Source organism: Akebia trifoliata, chromosome 3 (genome assembly GCF_017979445.1).
Source record: "Akebia trifoliata isolate Shusen 1 chromosome 3, ASM1797944v1, whole genome shotgun sequence".
Classification (NCBI taxonomy): Eukaryota; Viridiplantae; Streptophyta; class Magnoliopsida; order Ranunculales; family Lardizabalaceae; genus Akebia; species Akebia trifoliata.
Window position 1 is genome coordinate 58,214,084 of NC_141377.1, and position 15,405 is coordinate 58,229,488.

The 15,405-nt window shown below is 35.2% G+C and overlaps 1 protein-coding gene across 2 annotated transcripts; it reads right to left on the minus strand.

The window, feature by feature from the left end:
- Nucleotides 1–119: 119 nt before the first annotated feature.
- On the minus strand, nucleotides 120–13,902 carry LOC147408363 (protein TOPLESS-RELATED PROTEIN 2-like). 2 transcript variants are annotated; one of them, XM_086437336.1, is made up of 24 exons: nucleotides 13,072–13,902; nucleotides 12,684–12,977; nucleotides 12,426–12,584; nucleotides 11,830–12,007; nucleotides 11,586–11,712; nucleotides 11,366–11,490; nucleotides 9,312–9,450; nucleotides 9,077–9,186; nucleotides 8,868–8,937; nucleotides 8,699–8,772; nucleotides 8,529–8,624; nucleotides 8,354–8,449; nucleotides 8,123–8,250; nucleotides 7,692–7,926; nucleotides 7,430–7,597; nucleotides 5,755–5,862; nucleotides 5,519–5,665; nucleotides 4,501–4,611; nucleotides 4,222–4,404; nucleotides 3,952–4,080; nucleotides 2,698–2,793; nucleotides 2,289–2,474; nucleotides 956–1,128; nucleotides 120–795 (listed from the first exon to the last, which is right to left on the minus strand). In XM_086437336.1, exons 1-24 carry the CDS (start codon nucleotides 13,149–13,151, stop codon nucleotides 588–590), a joined length of 3,420 nt encoding a protein of 1,139 aa, XP_086293462.1. In that variant the 5' UTR covers nucleotides 13,152–13,902; the 3' UTR covers nucleotides 120–587. The 2 variants fall into 2 exon arrangements, with proteins under 2 accessions (XP_086293462.1, XP_086293463.1); XM_086437337.1 differs by having other exon boundaries at nucleotides 11,366–11,475; nucleotides 13,072–13,901.
- Nucleotides 13,903–15,405: the final 1,503 nt, after the last annotated feature.

The window sequence follows — 15,405 nt, forward strand, 5'->3', positions numbered from 1 at the left end:
TTTCTAAGGATTGCAAATTTTGAATTTTCAACATTTTTTTTTTTTTTTCTTTCTGTAAAGATGGGTCTCCATTGATGGGCCCTAAATATAAAAAATATAAAAGAATAAAAGGAACAAAATTCCAAATAATAGTTTGCATTTTAGTAATAAAGTATAAAACCTAAGAATGGTATTAGTAACAAATGTGAGCAACCTCCAAAAAGAGGGAACCATCTGTCTTGGCCCCTTATCACTTACAACTTCATACTAAAAACAATACATCTCTCTAACCTATAATAAGAAGTAAATAACACAGGATGACTAATAAAAGGCAAAATGGCCTCTCCTAACTCTCTCGTGTATATAGGCATTCGAAATATATCCATCTTAAAATTTTCTCACTAAATTTAACCCACCATCCTCATGTCACATCCATCACCACCAAAAAAGAAATGAAGGGGAAAAAAAAATAAAACCTTTACAATGGGGAAATGGCATGAACCGCGACTGCATGGCAACAAATTAGGTTTAAAAAACATGGTTGCCTCCCATACAAGTCTCTGTTGTGCTTTCCTACTTCCTTCTTCACAACATGGTCACCACACCATTTACCTGGAAGAGTGTTCTGATGGCTGCTGCTGATTACTTGAAGCAGGATTGGAAGATGTGATGTTTCCATTATTATCTTGAGGTGGGCCACCCCACTTCGGTTCTGCATCTGACGGTTCCACCACATGGACAGATCCGTCACTCATGCCAAGGGCTATCTGGTTTGCTTCAGATGGGTGTGCTGCTATCACCAAAGGGTGGGCAGAACTGCGTTTTTTTTTTTCCAACAAGAAAAAAAAAATCCAAGTCAGAAGACAGATGACAGTAATTTACTGCAATTTTACCCAACCCCCATTTATTTATTTAGTTTATTTTATTTTTTACTAGATTGAAATAAAAGAAAACATATACACTTTGAATTAAATACCTGGAAGTGGAGGGAGGCATGTAAGCGGAGGGTGCAATCCGACATCGGAGCCTCAAGCTGTCAGCATCAAAGACCCCAACGGCTCCATCACAAAATCCAGCATACACAAGTAGACCATCACATGAATAGATTGCGCTCGAGATTGGTGCAGAGAGCGCATCTCTAGGTGACCACTGCAAGTATATTTTCATCAACAGACTGCCATATATAGAATTGAATGAATGGTGGAAAGGAATAAGATCTCAAACTGTTAGTTGAAGCTTAATAGTTAGCCATCTATTTATTTTATTTTTCTGATAGGCTAAAGATTTACTTAGCCCTCTATTTTTCAAATCGAAGGATCAACATTTTTAGTATCCACTCTCTATCAGCTACCTGTTACATGTTTTCTCCCAAATATGGAAACTTCCTTTCAGTCTGTCTGAATGATTGCAGAGATAATTTCCAAGGGAAAAAAATAATAATAATTTCCCAAGAAAATGGCCCAGATATATAGATCTTCTCAGAAAATGTTTTCCTATGTTTGATCATGCATTTGTGACAGAGAGGGTTGGCTGTTAGTTTGGTGGGCACCACAAGGGAACCCTCATAGATTGACATTAGGATTATTCCAGTAAGAAAGAGTCTCCAGTAATAGAGAAAAGATCTGGCAATAATGTGTTTGTGTAGTGTGTTAGTGGGGGGTGGGGATGTTCTAACACAAAAAATGGTTCACCTGCAAATCATATTTTACAAGGAAAAAACCTTTCCCGGCTGATTTTCCAGTGTATATAGTCCCCGTGTTCTATATATGACATTGAAAAATAGGAGCAAGAGAAGCTTTGTCTGGCGTATGTCTAGGACTTCTTCCTCCAACACAAATCTCAATTCTATATCTTTTAAAGTACAATCTCTACAACCTTTCACATGTGATCAAACCGTCTTAAGTAAATTTTGAGATGTCCTTCCTTAACTTCGTATTACCTTGCAAATTATACATGGATAAATTCATGTGTTCAGTGTTCTAGGATAAGATAAGCCTAGCTCCAAGTGCATTTCAATGTATAAAATTTTATTTAAGATGCTTAAAAGTGCCAAAGTTGTATATTGTGACTTCAACTACGTAACTTTAATAAGCACTATCCTGGGTTGTTCAAGAAATCAGGGCAGTTCCACTGGTGGTGAAGCTCCAAGCTTTGGTTTAACCTATTTGTTTATTAATCATGATGTTCTAATGGCCAATCAATATGCAAAGAGTACTCCAAAGTTTACCGGAGAAATTTTGAAAATCAGTAAATCATATCTACTTGGGTACAAAACAAATGATATAACAAGAGGTAATAGAGAAACTTACCGAGCGAACGCATTCAAGTTTGCTGTCATAGACAGCAATTTGGCTTTCATGAGCCACCAAAATATGAGCTTGATCATTGTGGAACTGGACTTTAGTTTCCCCAACCAGAGGAGCATTTCGACCAGCTGGTGCTTGTATGAACCTTGCTTTCCTCTTCTCCCATCCATCGATACTCCATAAACACAGCTGTAATTCATTCATAAGAAGTCTCAAAGTCTCGTACCATTAATAACTAACAAAGTTTAGAAATTAATTCATTAAAAGAAAGCTCAAATTCCCTGCATCAACAGATATAAAATAATAATAATTTAAAAAGACATCATAATTATTAGCTAAGCTAATGTTTGGAACACCCGTGGCAAACCCAGAATCACAAGATGAAAAAACATTCATCTTATCTACAATTTACCTGAGCATCACCCCCTGAAGATACCAGTACATTCAAAGTCTGAGAAAATGCAAGGCCTGTTACCCTTTTTTGGTGGCCCTTGAGCTTCGTTTTAACCTGAAACCAGATCGGACAGATAGGGAGATGAAATTCAGTTAGTGATAAGCAGGTAACAAAAAATAATCATTAGTTTTCAAATAAATATAGATAACTTGAACTCCGAATGAGATAACTTATCTATAAAATAAAATTAAAAACAAAAAAAAAGAAGAAAAAAGACAATTAAATATGATCTTGTTTCGAACTCGCATTTCTTAAAAAATTTTCCCCTAAACAGTAAGACTTTTCCATATTTCAGCACTTTTACCAAATGATTGAATTCATTGCAAGGGAGGAAAAGACTCGTATAAAAACTCATGTAAGCTTATACAGAATAATCATTCTTAAGCTGTCCAAAGGGGATTTGCAGTTTGCATGACAAAAAAAGAGAACAAAGATTAATAGCCAACTTTCCAAACCAAATCAAAAGAAATTAAATATGTTTACTATATCGTGCAAAGGGTTTCTCGCTGTGGACTTAAAATTTCGGAAGGATCGAGTATGAAGGTTTTTATAGATAATGCATCCATATATAAATATACATATATATACATGCTAGGCAAGCGAGATTAGGGGTCAGTAATTAGTTGGTGAAGGCGGGTTTTGAACCCAGGTCATGGTATCAACACTACAAACTTTAACCAACTTAGCAAGTTGGCACCATCTAAAATAAATAAAAAATATTTAAGCAACAAAATATTACACATGAAAGAAGGTTTTCATTAAAAAAAAAAAAGGGTATGCCCATGGTCATTTATGGCTCAAAAAGCTATGTTGCATGGATTCTTCTAACCAGATGAAGTAGCATGTCAAATTCAGACTCTCTGCAAACACTGCTTGACAGTTACACAGCTCTCTTTGTTCTTTATTTCCTTGTGTGACAATGACATTTACCGTAGGTTGCGAGTACTAATTTTCCCATTTAAGTTTTCAATGCAGAAACTATACCATCACACACATGAATTCTCTTCTATAGGTTTATGATACAGCATAATGTCCCATTACCTAGTATTATCTTTCATTATTAACTAATTACAATTACTTTGTTTCACATTATCTACAATTCCATGTATCATGTGTTTCAAGGTTCTCGGAATCCCACACTAGGTATTCTTGTCAGATTTTGACACCCATACCCATATCAATGTAGCATAAGGAAAAGGAATGGTGAATCACCTCATCAACCCGGACATTGTATATTTGAATAGTAGAATCTTCCATTCCAATGGCAATGATGTTATTGTCCTGAGGGTGGAATGCCAGGAAGCTTGCTGCAGGAGGCGGGGGCATGAAAGTAGTCATAACCTGAAATGGCAGTCATCAGGCTTGATTCAATTATTCAGAATTTCTATAAGCACAAAGACGCACAACTACAAGCAAATAAAAAATTGAAAGGAAATGAAATAGATAGAGAGACATCAAATAAGCGAACAGAAGATTACTGACCTTGAATGTCATCATGTTGAACAAGGAGACCTTCCCACCAGATGCAGACATTACGTATGAGTCATTTTTGGACAAAGCAATGCACGCAGCTGATTCTTCAGCCGGGATCGTGTCACTTACGTCATTAGTCATGAGAGTTCCATTTGCAGGTTGCCACAGCTGCGGCGGAATAGATGCAGTAGACTGAAAAAGCAAGAAAGAGTTGTAAGAAAACATATCCTGAAAGAAATAAGTGGATGTATGAGAAGGTAGAATCTTAGATGTATACATGACACTCACCTTCCCAGATGGATTCCGTTCCATACGGTGCCATTTCCAAAGCTTATGGATCGCATTGGAGGCAAGAGCCAACACTGCCATCCCAGAATTTGTGTATATCAACCGTACGACCTGCATTCATGCCAATATGTACCTCAATTTCTGACACCAGCCAAGCAAAGGTCGCAAGAGCCATAATATAACAAGAATTGGTATAAAGATGATATCCATGTTACCCAAGTTTATCACAACCTAGAGAACACATGAAACATAGATCATGGATAACCAAAGATCTTCAAGAAATAATTAACATTTCGGACACCCAGAAAAGACCAAGAAAACAAAGAACCGCAGTTTAATATGGATCAACATTATAACCAAACTAAATGGCTTGGTGGTGAAGAATATATTTGGTACGAGTAATTATCACAGGCTTCACCAGGACGACATTCAACACATCCATGTGAGTGTGAAACAGACAACTACTGTCAAACAACTTGAAAGCACAAAGAGTACCAAACATTCTTGTGATTGATAAAGTACAATAGTAATGAAACACAGACAAACCTCCAACAATACAAACTAAGGTAAATCACTCAAGGCTACAAAAACAAACAAAACTGGGGGAGCACCAATTTTGTAACCTCCCACCTAGAAACATGATTCCATCTCTCATCATCAATTACGAATTTCTATCTTTACTACATGTGCGGACATGCATTTCTTTACAACAATATATTAGCTGATATTAAATAATTAGTAAAACACCTACTAAATGTCCTTTTATGATGTGCAGCACGGGTAAGGCTTTGATGATGCAAATGCAACAAGTACGGACTCATAGTTTTCACTTCAAAAACTGTCCATGTTTTTTTCATGTGAATAGTAAACTTTGAGCAAATCCTTTATGGTACTTGAATCATAAGATTCACATAGAAAGCATAGAACTTTTGACCAAAGGAATTCTGACATGAGATTTTAATTGTTGGGTCAAACAGAACATAAAATTTCAAATCTTAGATTCATTTCCAGAACATACCTTGCCAGCTGCCATGGTGTCTGGCAATCGTAGAGCTTTTAGTTGAGATGAGTCAACAATATCAGGCAACTTCCAGGTTTTATTCTTGTCAACATCGTCTGAAATCCTGGGTTTAACATCCGCTGCTCTGTTGCTTTCCATAGCAGCCTGCAATTTCATCCCAACATGTAATCTCAAAACTCTAAATAGAACACATAAGTAAGTATTTGCGAAACATGGAAATCTCAATGACTTACAAGGTTATTAATAGATATTGCAGGTGGGATTCTATCAGTACGATCCAGCGTGGTAGGCATCGGAGCAGATACATTCGTTATGGGCCCAAGTGCATTAACAATTGAAGGCTGCAAAAGGCAGTTACAGAAAGCATATTGAAACTTAATGAATCAACTAGAAAAAGAAAAGGACATTCATCAAAGTGTACTTCCATACTATTAAGGGAAATTTCCCAAATAATTACCGAAGTTTTCAAAAATACCGAAAGTGTTACATGCAGTATAGTTAAGGGCGAAAGGCACACAGGCCTCCTAGTGCCTGAGGTGCAAAGCAAGGCACACACTTGAGTGAACTAAGGCGCAATAAACTAAAAAAGATTGTATAAATCAAAAATTAAATAGTGAAAGTAGGTCAGGCTACTTTATAAAATTTATAACTATTCTACAATTACAACAAATATAAAATTTATATTTATATAAAAGTATTTAGTATTTCAATCTCCATAAATAGGTTAGACTAAACCACAATAAACAAGTAAAAAAACTAACAATGAAATAAAGAATAAATAAAATATCATAAAAATAAGGGACTACGAACTATAAATTAAATTAAAATTTATGACAAAAAAGTTTTAAGACACAATCACAAAATCTCATTGAATATCCGTATACCAAGAGTAGATAAACAAAAGATAAGATTCAAAATTTAAAAATATAAACTATGAGAAAGCCTAAAGCATTACTCATCATCATCATCAGGTAACACATAACCCTCATCAATATACAGTAAATTGTAAAATTTGAAGAAGAAAAAACAGAGTAGAAAGGAAATATATATATATGGGTCCCGTTCAGCAACAAACATTTTGACAAACATTTTTCAAAACATGGGTTAGAGGTTTTGGAATGAGCTGATTTTTGGTGAGGATGATCTCTACGGTGAGGAGATCATCTTCACCAAAAATCAGCCCATTCCAAAACTTCTAGCCCCAGTTTACAAGTTGAAAAATTGTGGACCGTCCATTTTTTGTAAACCATTTTTTATGGGGTTAGAAGTTTTGGAATGGGCTGATTTTTGGTGATGATGATCTCCTCACCGTAGAGATCATCCTCACCAAAAATCAGCCCATTCCAAAACCTCTAACCCATGTTTTGAAAAATGTTTTGCCAAAATGTTTGTCAAAATGTTTGTTGCTGAACATTTCCATATATATATATATATATATATATATATATATATATATATATGTGCGTGCGTGTGTGTGTGTGTGTGTGTGTGAGAGAGAGAGAAAGAGAGTGTGTGTGTGTGGTTCCTCATGATGTAACTTAATAGGTTACATCAACCAATTAAAAGAGATTTTAAAAAATAATCATATTTTACTTTATATGTAAGTGAGGCGTGTGCCTCATGCGCCTTGCCTAAGGCACAGCTCAGGCATGTGCCCCCTCGGCCTTGAAAAACCTGCCCTGCCTTACCTATACCAAGGCATTGTTGTTGCACCTCGCCTTGAGGCGCAAACCTCGATAACACCGGTTACATGTGTTTGACAAAGCCACCACATATTGTTGACAAATTGCTCTCAAAGTGTCAATACTTGTTACACTTAAGGATTTTTTTTTTTAAATATGCCTACAAATTAAGATAAATAAGCATAAAGGGGGAAAAAAGAAGTAAATAAATGGTCAAAATAATCACCTTCGTGTTGATTGGTTCAGAAGGGCCTCGGGACCCCTCAAATGCCCTGCTCTCTAGCATCCTGATCAAGCGCTGACCATCAATATTGCCTAAGATCTTGATTCCATTATCATTTGTTGTGACAGCCAACAATGACCCTTCCTTGTTAAATCTCAGCCTAGGGCTCGCCTGCAAGTAGTACAGTAACATGAGTACAAACAACAGTGACATCAATATTCAACTCAAAGTGATTGTACCAAAAAAATCAGCGGGTTATACTAACAGGCAATCCACCATCTGCTTCAGTAGTTGCCAATATGTTGGTATTATCCATTTCCCAAAACTTAATCTGAAAATCATCACCAGCAGCCAAGAAACGGTTCCTTGTTGTATCGAACTGTACAACACCTAAAGAACGCTTCCTAAAGCCAGAGTATGTCCTTTTGATGGCTCCTTCGCTTTCATTCCACTCAACTAAATGGGAATCACCTTCTTTACTAGTTCCACAAGAGAAGAGCCTAGAAGAAATATGAAGTTAATGATGTAATCAATAGACAATATCTTAAGATCAGTTGTCACTAAACTGGAAGAAGGAAAAAATGGCTGCTAAACAATTTAAAAAAACTTGCAACGTTCGAAATAAAAATCGGAATATGGGCAAATAGTAATTAGTAAAATTCATTTATTGTTACTGATTTTCAGAGTAAACTTTACCTGGTGCCATCGGCACTATATGCCATTGTAGTACACGAAAGTCCAGGGGCATCATAATCCACTCTAGATCCCAAGCAATCATAGAGCCAGGCTTTAATTTTCCCATCAATGGCAGTAGAGAAAATGAACTGCATATATCTAATGTGAGTCATTCTACATAATTGAAAATGATGGAAAAACCAGTTCTACATAATACAAATCCACGGATGATAAATTCTAAAGGAGAGGTACCTGGATATTCTCTTTATAGTGAGGGCAGACAGAGTAAACAGGAGCTTCATGGCCTTCAAATATGTTCAGCCTGCGTCCAGCTACAGCATCCCAGACCTGTTATATGAGGAAGTAACATGAGTACACCCAAAATAACTTTATCCACCAAAACTAAATAAAGCTTCAAAGTTAATACCTTAATTGTCTTGTCGTCACCACATGTGACAATGCAGAGTTGTTTGTTGGGATGAGAAAAGGATATATCATTAACTCCACCAATATGGGCATCAATCTACAACACACACAGTCAACAATCTGTATCTTGCTCGACTAAGAAAACAAAAACATCCACGCCACGTAGGATACCTCCAAATGTTGTCTCAATTCTCCGATTGGACTGTAAGTATATGTTTGCACAATGTGTTTCGAGAATGCAACACCTAGAACATACAAGATAAAGTAACAGATCTGAAGGAAAGAAATAACAGATAAAACTAAGAGACCAAGTAATAACAAGGAAAATTTTAGCTTGTACCAAGTATAGATCCATCTGGTCCCCAAACGCAGCGATTAACAAATACCGAGGCATCTTTCCTCATTGATGCCTGGAAAATTGACCAAGATCAATTATAAATATATTTATGCCACGGTTCTCTATCTAGTGACCTAATTCAACGGAATGGATTGGCACTATTGAAAATTTTCATGGTGTTACCCCATGAAGATACAAGATAAAGTAGCTACCTGCAATGGCATCGAACAAACTAAGATATCCCAAACCTCGAAACGTTTATATGCTAGCCTCTCTCGAGATCCAACTTCCCAAATCGCAATGTCACCAACATTTGTCCCAACTAAAACATAAAATTAGAACAAGACAGAGTTCAACAATTAAAAAACAGTGTTATGGCCCAAAATAAATAAACTACATGCCAAAATCTACAAGGAAATTCGAAAAGCAGTTGTTCAAGTAGCAAACCTAGAAGAATGGTCTGTTGATGTGGATGGAAGTCCATGCTCATGACATTAGATCCTTGGTTAAGGGTCCGCACAACAGTTTTAGGGAGGTCATCTTGCGAGTACGTGCTGTGAGGATGTGTTACACCAGAAAACGACACCTAGACAGTCAATGCTGATTATGTAGAGATATATATATATATATGGACAAATACTTCAACCATTCAAAGTGAAAATCAATGTTTTCAACAGTGAAGAATATACGAGGCTTTTTCCTTCATGAGGTGAGGCATAAAACTTAAAACAGTATGAGATGTAAGCCTTGAATTGTTCTCAAAAGCACTTTGAAATATTCATCTATCTTACATATAAACTCAAAAATATGAATTGGCTACCAAAAAATAAATAAATAAAAAGAAGTTCTGAGGTGTAAAAGACTTGAATTGTTCTTAAAAGAAGCACTTTAAAATATTCATATAACTTATATACAAATTTTAAATAAATTAATCGGCTTCAAAAAAATAAATTAATAAATAAGCAACAAATAAGAAGTTAAGTTCGCTGAGATGTAAGGCTCAATAGTTCAGAAAATAAATGAATCAGCTACATAGGAAAAAAAAAATAACAAAAAAAAAAAGTCAGAACCTCTCCTTTTTCCTATTTACCAGTAAAAATAACTTATTTGTAGGCCTTCTTTTCTAAACTAGCTTCTTATGTGAAACCCATGAAGCAAAAAAAAAAAAAAAATGACTTTTATCAATTGAAAGGTGTCATTTTTTATTCTTGTATAAAGTTCTGTATTAATAAACTTCAATTTCTTGTATCGAGTTCTCTATTAATCAACTTCGATCGACAATGTATTGTCCCTCAATTTCTCAGTCAAACAAGTAAACAAAGAATATTTTTAGCAATACATAATGATCACAATCACAGTGGCAGATATGTACAAGTCCTTCAATTTCAATCTCAGGAATCTTTATCCTTCCCACATACAGCATATCCTTAAGGCTTTGGTGCCCTAACATTTTTTGTTTCTTCAATACTAATCAATATGGTCACAGACACACTTCTAGTTGAAGTCATTCAAATTCTGTATGGCAGAATTTACTGGCTATGATTTTAAAGGTGTTGGAGGCTTACACCTGCCTCATGATGAGGTTCCCAATAAAGGCATTGATGCTCTAAGGAAAGGTCTCCTTTCCCCTCATAAAGGCGTACAACTTATTCAAAGATGCATTGGAAAAGCTCACGCCTTGGACAAAACAGACACCTTTTAACTTGACTGAGGCACACTCTTTTGGGGATATCCAATATTTCTTTTTTTCTCTTTCCATATTTGCAGTATTATTATATAATAGTCCTTCGTTATAATTTTGAAGTTATCCATGTAATAAACAGTTAATTTGTTAACTATGTATATTACATACATGTTTAAAACCTCATTTCGATCCGGTGTTTCTGTTTTTTTTTAAACCAAAACGATGCTTAAACATTCTCAATACATTTGAAACATTAAATTAACATTTAAATAAGTATTTCAAAGGAGACCATGGTAAAGGGGCATATCATCACTTTGGAAACACAAGTGTCTCCAATATTTACCAAAACATGAGGGCCTTATCTAAATTAAAACTTGAAAAGTAGAAGTATACAAGCTCGTGAGTTTATGCCTTACGCTTCAAGGCTATGGGCAATGAAGGGAAGAAGTTCTAAATCATCTTCAGTAGGTTTTTTGTGCGTGTGTGTGTGTGCGTGTTGGGGGAGGGGGGGGGGGTAAATTAGAAAAGATAGCTAGATTAGTACTTTGGGAACGATTGGAGAAAATTAAAAAGAACAAATTATAGTGCACGGAAAAGTATACATGCTCGTGAGGTTTATGCCTGCAAAATCGAGACTACACCTCACATCTCAAGTCTTGAGCCAAGGATCTTGTACCTCATCTTGAGGGATAAGCTTCACATAACCCGAGGCTAGAATTTTTATCAAAAATGAAAGCCAAATACTTGTAACCACAGCAGCTCACAGCATTATTCAAAAATTTCTAAAACTTCTTTTAATTTTGGTTTTTCTTTGTACCTCTTCAGATGGACCGGTGCGCATGCGCTTCATCAGATGTTCAGAATCAGCGGATTGATAATCCATCCCTGGAGCACTTGGGGGAGTTCTTGGATGCTTTAGGAATGGAGCTACAACATTACAAACTGATATTATAATTTAAAAAGACCATATAAGCAATGAAATATCCTGAACCAGTATCAATCTAAAGCTCAAACAATACCACTAGAAAGAAGCTTACAAGCATTAGGAGGCTGGACAAGACCGGGGGGGCCCACTGCCACGGCAGCATGAGGCATAGAAGGATTAGGGTTTGACATCCACCCCGCAATAGCGCTAGCAGATGGAGAAACAACTGGCTGGAATGGCTGCACAGTAATAGAACATGACATCAAGAAGAAAACACACACACACACACACACACACATACACTTCAAATCAATGAGAACCATGTTTGTGCATGTGGGGAGATGAAATTTACTCACACTATGGGCACCAATAGGAGGGAACGCCCCTGCTTTAGGAATGGGTCCCACAATGGGGCTGTTGGTAGGAGGAGGGCCACGAGCTCCGTTGCTAGGAGCACAAGTATGATCAGTGAAAAGCGTTTTGATGTCAGGGTTTGAGCGTGGATTCTTGCAAAGCTGGTGCTGCCAATTAAGGCTGGAAATCCCATCCCAAAAAGAAAGGAACAATAAATAGAACTTCTTTAATCAAAGAGAGGATCTGTAATTTTAAACTTAGTCATTGCATGCCACAATTTCAGAGGTTACTAGATGGAGAAATCATCTACATCTTATCCCAAAAATTGAGACTTTTTTTTTTTTGACAAGTAAGACTTAGAAGCAAGGAGATGCCAGGGATCAACTCCCGTACCTAAATGAATCTGATTTTTATTTGTCAATTTTAGAGCTATATCTTTTGTCAAGGATTTACTACTTTAAAACCTTATTTACTACCTAATTATTATTAAGGATAGTTAACATAATATGACTAAAATTAAAATCAATGGCTCCACAGCTGATTTTAGATGCAATTATTATATATATAAAGTAAAAGGTAAAAAAACTTAATGCACAACCTCTGGTTTATCAATGTCCTTAAGCGTGAAGTTTTGAATGGTGGAAAGGCAAGCTTTTCGCGAAACAATGGGTTTGCTTCAATGAGTTTTTTTAGCTCCATAAGCATAATGTTCCGAGCAGATTTAGTATCCCCGTACTTGGAGAGCTGCTCATTCTGCCTGATGAAACATTAAACAATTTGCTAAAAATGAATTAGAATCATGTACTACAAAATGCTCTGCAATTCATGAAGAACCCCGAATAGTGAGCAAAGATACCTAAAGTTCTCAAGAGTAAGTAACTGTGTAATCTCCTTGAAAAGTTCTTCATTAAAAGAAGAAAAAACCTTAAGATCCTTGACAAGAATCTCAACAGCCTTGGCTCTGTCCTGTCGATCCAGAGCTTCTAAATACTTCTGTTTTCTTATTTCAAAGAAAATCTTCATTGAGTAACGATTGTCTTCGACCTTCGTAAATCCACATAAATATCGTTCCACTTCATCCCATTCGCCCAACTGAACTTGATCCTCAAAGTATTTCATATTGAAGAAAAAACCCGATTCTTGTTCTAACCTAAAATCCGATAAAAGAACACATCAGAGCATCAATTAGAACCCTAACAAGCTCATCTAATCATTAATGACTTATAAATAAGAACTACACTTACTTGTGAACCGTTTCTTTGAATTTTTCTTCATCTAAGAACTGTAAGATTAAGAAAACCAATTCCCTGCTTAAAGAGGACATGGTTCCCGGAATCCCTAACCGCTCCAGCGCAAAGATCTGAGGTGATATCGAACGAACAACAGAGAGAATAATACAGAACACAACAGAGTAGCCTAAAAGAGGCCTTTTCTTCCTCTCTCCCTCAGAGAAATCTAATCTAATCTATTTAACAGACAACAAATTGATTCTTTCAACAAAGATCTAACGTGAAAACAACCTCAAACCCTAACAAATACCAGCATTTCCACAAAGAAAATCTCTAATGAGAGAATAAAACACAGTAAATGCTTTAATAACTTGGGTCTTTTCACCTACTCTCACGATTAAACCCTATTTTTCCCCGATTTCGAAACTGAGAGATCCAGGGAAGAAGAAAACAAATAAATGATGCACAAAAAAAAAAATTAAAAAATAGGAAATGAAGACTGTTTTAAAGATTGATTAGAAGATCTAATGGCAAACACAGATGAGGAGAAGAGTTACGTCTGATCTAACAAAGATCTGAAGTAGCTAAAAGAGGAAAATGAGTTGAACTTTGAATATTTTTGTAGATTCGAGAGATTTTAACTTGCAGACTAAATCTGCTATTAGAGAAGAAGAAAAGCAGGAGAAACCATTTCTAGGGTTAGGGTTTCTTGTTTCTGCTCCTCCACTTCTTCTTCTCTCGTCTGTAACTACAATGCAACTTTCGCTATCTTTCGCTCTCTCTCTCTCTCTCTATGTGCCGCCGTGTGAATGTGTGTTTGGTTTTCTTTCACTTCTTTAGACAGCCTTTTATGATGCAACCCTATCTGCCTATTTATAACTCTTTCACTCTCTCGCACCTTTTCTTTTTTTATAGAAATTATTAAATAAAATAGAAGGCCATGACATTAGGGTCAGTTTCACCAATTTCTATAACCTACTTTAAGTCCAAACCGCCTTTACTTCATTTCCCATTTTAATCTCCTCTTCTTTTATATTTACATTTGTATCCTTTTTATTTTTTAATTATTATGTTTATTTATTAGTAAAATAATCCAATGCAACATGGATATAACTAATTTAATTTTTAAAATTGAGAATTGAGTGATCATTCATTTTCAAAGTCTTTGATTAAATAGAACATTTTTTAATTATTTTAAAACTTAATCTATTTCATGCATCCTAAAAGATCACAATTATCATTTAGTACTAAAGTGACAATGGATGTGATCCTGATGGGGACTTCAATCCATGTATTTTATTATTATTAGTATATGTTCAATCTTAAGAACGTGTTTTTCACAAACAAAGAAATCACATTTAATGTAAAACAATTACGTGAAACTACTAAAAATTGAAAAAATAAAAAAATGAATTTGTTTTTTTGTGAAATAAGAAGATTTGATGTTATGTCCCATAAAAATGTTTTATGGCACATTGTCTTGGGCTCACCAATTCCACGTGATCAATCTAAAAATAATAATATTTAATTCTTACATATCAACAATCAATCAGGTAATTTCTACACATCAAAAGATTGATCTATTTAGGTAAATAATAAAACTGCACTCTTTCGTTGAATTTTTGTTAACTTTTACATAGATTTTATACAAAGGACAAATAACACATTTATATTAACGGTCATTGTCATATAGTAGTGTGGGATAAAAAAAATCCGATCTAGATAGGGTTTTCTTACCCACTTTCACCATTTACTTTATGTAATAAATTTCAACCTAATAATCATTTCATACGACCAAAAAAAAATGGAATGATGTAGATGATATTTTCAACGTTTTATATCTTATTTTTACTTCTAAATGTGACTTAGACCCGTACTAGCCTATATATTAGGTATAGGGGTGAATACATCATTTTCATGGTCAATGTTGTGTGTTTATTTTCTATAACGATCACATCTACATTGAAATTCTTTATTTTATTATATATATTTTTGATGTAAAGAGATTATTTATTTTATTTTTTAAATTTTGATATAATTAAAATTATTTTTTATTTAAAGAAAAATTATTAAATGTACTATATTCCGATTATGGTGGAATAAGTTTGAGGGGCACTAATGTCATTTTGAAAAAACAATAAGATTAGTACTATTTCTTCTTTAATATAAAAAATAAGGACGATGTACAATTTGATTCCAAACACCACGCAATCCGTCCTCGTACGCATTTATTACCCACTTTATCTTTTATCTTTTACTTTTTCTATTTTTTCTGAACTCAACCCGTTTTCAAAGTAACCACAACGTCAGTCCAAGAGGACTGTCTTCCCAATGTTTAGATTCAAAACT

Coding starts and splice junctions, on each gene's coding strand:
- LOC147408363 (XM_086437336.1), bottom strand. CDS start 13,151: ATGTCCTCTTTAAGCAGGGAATTGGTTTTCTTAATCTTACAGTTCTTA. Junction 8,773..8,867: donor ACCAGATGGATCTATACTTG/GTACAAGCTAAA, acceptor TGTATGTTCTAG/GTGTTGCATTCTCGAAACAC. Junction 796..955: donor ATGCCTCCCTCCACTTCCAG/GTATTTAATTCA, acceptor AAAAAAACGCAG/TTCTGCCCACCCTTTGGTGA.